The sequence below is a fragment of the Squalius cephalus genome, assembly GCF_949319135.1.
Source record: "Squalius cephalus genome assembly, chromosome: 6".
Classification (NCBI taxonomy): domain Eukaryota; kingdom Metazoa; phylum Chordata; class Actinopteri; order Cypriniformes; family Leuciscidae; genus Squalius; species Squalius cephalus.
The window spans coordinates 21,063,892-21,070,877 of NC_137127.1; the positions used below are offsets into that span (position 1 = coordinate 21,063,892).

At 35.8% G+C, this 6,986-nt stretch overlaps 1 protein-coding gene across 2 annotated transcripts in view; it reads left to right on the forward strand.

Annotated features, from left to right (window-relative positions):
• The window catches only part of lrch3 (leucine-rich repeats and calponin homology (CH) domain containing 3), a 50,319-nt gene extending 44,973 nt beyond the window's left edge, over window positions 1–5,346 (forward strand). For both annotated transcript variants that reach the window (XM_079873955.1, XM_079873958.1), the window contains one exon: window positions 4,288–5,346. In XM_079873955.1, the coding sequence (XP_079730081.1) occupies window positions 4,288–4,446 (159 nt within the window). In that variant the 3' untranslated portion in view covers window positions 4,447–5,346. The remainder of the gene's footprint in view (window positions 1–4,287) is intronic.
• Window positions 5,347–6,986: the final 1,640 nt, after the last annotated feature.

Here is a 6,986-nt window from a genome sequence, read left to right on the forward strand (position 1 = left end):
CGTGGATATCCATGAACATCCTCACGAACACGAGTTTCTCTAAAACGCCTTGGGAGATTGCTTATGGTAAAGAAATGAACATTAAATTCACGGGAAACAGCTCTGCTGGACATTCCTGCAGTCAGCATGCCAATTGCAGGCTCCCTCAAAACTTGCGACATCTGTTGGAATGTGCTGTGTGATGAAACTGCCTTTTAGAGTGGCCTTTTATTGTGGCCAGCCTAAGGCACACCTGTGCAATAATCACGCTGTCTAATCAGCATCATGATATGCCACACCTGTGAGGTGGATGGATTATCTCGGCAAAGGAGAAGTGCTCACTAACACAGATTTAGACAGATTTGTGAACAATATTTGAGAGAAATAGGCTTTTTGTGTACATAGAAAAAGTCTGAGATCTTTGAGTTCAGCTCATGAAAAATGGGGGCAAAAACAAAAGTGTTGCGTTTATAATTTTGTTCAGTGTAATTAGACCGGACCTAACTGTGGTATAACCATTGGTAACCTTCCCTCTCTCTCAATTCACTATTATGCCATGTTCATTTGGCTTACGTCATTTGGGATGCACATAGTGCACCTACTACCTACCTATATAGCACATACAATATCCCTTGTAGGCTATGCATCTCCCATGACTAAAACCAAATGAAAATGGCATGACAACATTTAACCAAATCTAACATTCACTGTAATTCCCCCCCAATTTCATAGTCATTACTTTAGGTCAACTTTGACTTTAAGTATTTTAGGAAGTTATGGCTAGGTAGCAGCTATCTGTGGAGGAGAAGAAACAGGGAATATTAAAAGAAGCGGAGAGAGATAATACACAGTGAGGCAGAGTTAAAGCAGAACTAGGCAACTCTAGTAATTTCTTCGCTGATCTTCACTTTTGTTGTCGCGTGTTTTCTCAAAGAGCTCCCCCTACAGCTGTGGGCCGTATATTTCACAACACAGTCGTAAAAAAAACTCACTTGAGGCACCCTCCTCCCCCTTTCTACCACTGCTCATGTGCATATGTTATTATCGTAGCCGGCCAACTTTGTCGTGTGGAGCTATGTCTACCGAGGTGGGTAATACATCATACACAGTATCATATGGCATGTGTTTATGTCGAATTGCCGTAAAGCAGTTCGTGTTTCTCGCTTCTCGTTCTCGCTTCTCACAAGACTTCCAATTTCTATCTTGCCGGGACGGTAGTACCCAAGTTGCAAGGTTGGTTTTCCGCATGGGAACGCTGGGGGGAGCGGGGAAAGTCACCAATATCACCAGAACAGGTTGTTTAACCATCCAAATTATTTCTAGACAGTTTTATTAAGTTAAAAAAGTTGCCAAGTTCTCCTTTAAAGGAGGAATACCTCAGAACGGAAAGGCAAAGATGGAAGAAGAGGGTGGAGGAAGGGAAGCTAAAAAAATAGCAATGACTTGAATGAAAGGGAAAAGAGAAGTCAGAGAAAGGCTTGGAAACATAGACAAAAAGTATCAAGAGAACGTAAGAGAAAGGGCTCAGATCACCTAGAAACTCCCCCAAACAGTCCGGTGGATCAGGCCATACACGATCCAACTCGGAGTAGGCAGGCTAAATGTTTATCACAGTGCTCAGGATTGTTATTTTTTGGACCAAATAGTTAAATAAAGTTGTTAAGCAAGAAGCCATTGACTTGAGTTGTATAAATTTTGGAATTGTATGTTGTAATGAGGCCACTGTCACCACCGTCAGATTAGTGTCACCACCCTCAGTTCTAAAGTCACCACCGTCAGAGGGAGTTTTATTTGTTTTAAATGAATATGCTTACAATATGTTTCTTCAGTGCTGTTGAGTTATTAAAGTAATGGTACATTTTAATACAAAAAATATGTTTGTTAAATAAAAAACCATAACTTTTTCTATTTAGGCTTAAAGTAAACGTTGTATGATGTTAGATCTTTTAAAGGAGTACACGTGAAACAGTATAAAACATGAAAAAAAGTGAATATTTAACACTTAACAGCAAATATGTGTACTAAGAATGCCAGATAATGATTTAAAAACTCTAAATACATATTAGACCAAATAAATAAAAAATGATTTGCTTTTTATTGTGTCTGACGGTGTTGACAAAAACAAAGTAATAACTGGAAAAACGCCTATTTTATGAAAAAAATACAAAATGAGGAGGTTGCACCGATATATTGCTGAACAGCCAAGACCTTGGTCAATAATAATATATCTTCAGATTTTGTAATTTTACTAACTTTTTATTTTCAAAATTAAAACCTGTTTTAGCCAAATTCCCAAGAATCAGTTAATTGTAATATTGCATCATTGTTGTAATATTAATAAATGCCAAATAGTGTTATCAAATTGCAGTGTGTTCAGTTTGTAAAAATAAAAAATAGATAAAAGTATAATCTTTTCATATGAATACAAACACTTTCATGAATCTGAAAGTTACGTCAGAAGGGCTTTACGAATGATTTGCACAAAAATGAATTCTGTTTCAATGAATGGCCTCACATTATGTGGAAAAAAGCAGCCACAACTTTGTTTAACATCTCCTTTTGTGAAGAAAGTAAATCATACATTTGAAACGACTTAGGATGTGTAAATAATGTCAGAATTGTAATTTTTGTCTGAACCAACCCTTTAAATGGCTAGAAAACATCTCACTATCCACTCTTAACGCTACAGTTATCAAGCATCTTGTCAGTCTTGTACCAGAACACAGTTTACTCTCTGAAATAACAGTCCTTGTCAACCAGTATACCTGTTGTTAATTAATATACAGTGTAATATAATCCTAACACGCATAGGAAATACAACACCGGTCACGTAGAGTGTATAAGCGTTTGTGTCTGTCAGATTTGTGTGCCATATTGCCTGATTTTCCTACAGTCTGACTTGTCCTCCTCTGCTTTTCTACAATAAAATCTAAACTCAAGTATCCACTGTAGATGTGTGTTTCATCAGTAGTTTAGTTGTGTGTTTGTGTCAGTCGCAGCTTTATGTTGGGTAGTGTGGTGCTGCAGTGTGTATGCTTGGCTGGCATGTTCTGAATTGTCTAGCAGGTGAAAATAAGTCTGATTGCTTGTACACTACTGGATTTAAAGACTTTTATGCTCACCAAGGCTGCATTTATTTGATCTAAAAGACAGTAAAAACTGTGAAATATCATTACAGTTTAAAATGGCTGTTTTCTATTTGAATAGATTTTCAAATGTGATTTATTCCTGTGATGCAAAGCTGAATTTTCAGCATCATTACTCCAGTCTTCATTCGCATTTCTTATGATCAATTCAAACAATAACAATAAACACACGGTGATACACTACCGCTCAAGTTTTGGGGTCAGTAAAATAAAAATAAATAATATTAATACTTTTAGTCAACAAGGATGCACTAAATTGCTCAAGTGACAGTAAAGAAATTTATAATGTCACAAAAGATTTCAAATTCAAAAGAACAGAAATTGATTTGAAACTTGGACTTCGTATCATGGAAAAAAGTATCATGTTTTCCACAAAAATATTAAGCCGCTAAAGAACCATCATTCAACGTTGAGTACCAACAATAATTAATAATAATTGAGCATCAAATCAGTATATTAGAATGATTTATAAAGGAGCATGTGACACTGAAGACTAGAGTAATGAGGAAAATTCAGCTTTGCATCTAAAATATATTCACATAGAAAACAGTAAATTTAAATTGTAATAATATTTCACAATATTACTGTTTTACTGTATTTTTGATCAAATAAATGCAGTCTTGGTGAGACTTCTTCCAAAAACATTATAAAATCTGGAAAAATTTTGGCCTGTAGTGTAGATTGAACCTCAATTTGATATATGGTTCATGTTTTTAGCACATACAGTGTCATGATTTGATCTTTAGCTTTAGGAGTTGGCTCAGGTCACTAATCCAAAGCATGTGCAATAACAACCACTACTAATAATACTCTCACCGGTTAGTTCCTGGTTTGTGACAGGTTTCTGTCTAGCAGGTTTTGAATGATTTTTCCATCTCTCTTCATCTTTCTTTACAGTTTCCAAAGGTCATTTTGATTTAAGTCCTTCCTTAGTTGTACATTATCTGCTTTATTTGAGTTTATCCATTGTAATAATTTATTTTAAGTTATATTGATTTTTTATAATTTTGTTTCTCCATTGACACACCATTTTTGTCCCTTTTTTGTTCGCCCCTGCTGTGTGTGTCTGTGTGTGTCTGTGTGTGTCTGTGTGTGTCTGTGTGTGTCTGTGTGTGTCTGTGTGTGTCTGTGTGTCTGTCTGTGTCTGTCTGTCTGCCTGCAGAGCCAGCTGTGTCTTCCCCTGCACATCCTGGAAGAGAGAGGTTTGGCTCAGGTGGCCGGGACGGTTCGTGCCCTCCTCGATCTGGCTCCTCCGAAGCACACGCCATCCCCCAGCACGACCCCAACCAGTCCCAGCACTGCGTCTCCTCTCGCTCTGTAGGAACGAGCTGTGAACGGGCCAATCTCAAGGAATCTCCTCCCAACAGCCCGAGAGATCTTTAAGACTCCTTTCTGCTCTAGAGAGACCCTTGAACGGTTCTGTAACGGTAACACACTCACACACACACACTACCTGCTTTGTGAACACACCGCTCTTCAGACAACAGAGGGGGAGAAGAGACAACTGACGGGACAGAGAAGCATGTCCAGAGACTTCTTTGAAGCAATATTTCTTTCGTTTTAACAGTTAGTTTTACACTTTAATATCTTTAACTATTATGGGTGGTGTTTTTTTGTATTTCTATTATTATTATTATTATTATTATTATTGACTCTCAAGTGATGTGGGAATGAGAGTTGGCCAAAACTACCCAAGCTCATGTTACAGCGGCTGATGGTTAAATCTCACTAAATCTGTCTGGGTCACATTTCACCCTGAAATTATATAAACAAGATATTATACTTAAGAAATTAAAGCGTTTTTTTGGGGGGGCCCTTATGGTTTTTGTGACATTATTTTCATGAAAAACGAAACAAATTACGGCAGCGCAAAAACATGATGATTAAATATTATTTAAACTGTAAAGTATTTATACATTTAATTTAATTTATTAAATTAAATTACATTTATACATTTAACTTATATGAATTTAAATATAAATCATTGTATAGTCATAGTTTTACTGTATTACAGTAATGAGAATATTGAATAATGATTATAAAAAAAACAAAAAGAAAAACCTTCCACGCGCATCAATGTAATGAGAATTTAGGGAGGAAATGAGCTTAATTGTTCTGAAAATAATGTCACAATGCAAATAAATAAAATGTTTAGGAGAAAGAAATATGCTTCATTTAGGCAAAAGAAAATATATATTTTGGGTGAAGTGTGGCATGTTTTCGTGAGATTCAACCGTGAGCCTTTGAAAACAATCCAAACCAGCATGTATATGACTGAATTACACTAATTAGCAATGGTCTTAGATTAACACATGAGGGAAACAGGACTGAGATGTTGATCTGCTGAATGTTTCTGTCAGGAGTTTTAGTGTGTAGCCACAGGGTTTTGTTGTAATGATACTTTTCATGCTACTTTTAATACTACAAACACAGGAGAAAAAAACTATTAAAACTTTAAGAGCTCACAGACTGTATTTGACCTTGTAAAATTGAGAGGTATATTAAAGTGCTATAGCAAGGTTTAGCATGATGGGCACAATTTTTTACAAAACAAATATATGTAAAGACGTTTGAAACAGTAAGTGATTGAAACACTTATTCTATTTTTATAGCTTTGGTCGCACCGAGCTGATAAGACTGACGAGGGCTGATTTATATTGCTGTTGTGTTTCTGTATGTAACAGGTCTTGCATGCGTGGGATTCTGGGTGTTGGGAGTTAGACTGAAATAGAACGGCAGTATAAAAGCTGTTTTTTGTTTTCTTCTTCAATTTTCATTTAATTTTTATTCAGATTGTTACATTGCCATCGCATGGCTTTGCTTATGATTGTCTGCCAACACAACACACATTTCATCCGTGGCCCAGAGCTGGATGCATGTGCGCCTTGAGCCTGAATAGCACAGATGCTGTTCACTCGTTTAGGCTGTTGTCTTTTAAGAGGCAGTGCCACACGCTGTTACTTCCCACACGGATCTGCTGCATCGTGCCAGAGTTACTGGAGTGAGTCCTGAACTCCCAGCAGTGCTTTTTTTCCACGCTTAAAACGGGGCCAAGTGTACGAGGGTGAACCTCACAAACACAGTCAAGAACATGGCCACGTCGTTTCACCCCAAAATCGAAAGAAAAAAAGTTAATTTTTATATATATACACACACAAAAAAGTAATTTTATTAAATAAAAAAGTTACGTACGTACATGCATATATATATATATATATATATATATATATATATATATATATATATATATATATATATATACATACACATACACACACACACACACACAAAAAGTCATTTTATTAAATAAAAAAAAGTTATTTATTTATTATGAAAAGTATGTCACAATACAAAAACATCTTATAATAGGCTACCTTTTCGTTATGCACACTATTTTTTTTTTTTTTTTTTTTTGATTTTATGGTGAAATGTGACCGGACAGGTTTTCATGAGATTCACCCATATGGTCATGAACATGCTGTGCTATTAACGTTGATTTTGAATGTAATAATGCAGCATTTTCAAAGCTTCCTCATAATCTTTAATGCGACTGATCAAACAAAATGAAACAAGAAAATATTGAGAGAGGAAGAGTGTTGAAGAATCATGTAAGTTACTGTTTTAACTTGCTTTTTTTTTAGAGACGTTGAGTTTTAGTTAAAGGCGGGTGAAAAATATATTACAAAAAGGATTTGTGTAGATAATTTTAGTATGTTTTATTTTTCTCTATAAAATAAATTCTTTTGACTAGGGTGTTTCCCCAGCACAAATCATGTTGTTTCTTCTGCAGGGTTTGTCCCTGCGTGTCTGTACAGTAAATAAATACATTCCATACGTTTACAAGTATGTACCACTGTCAAC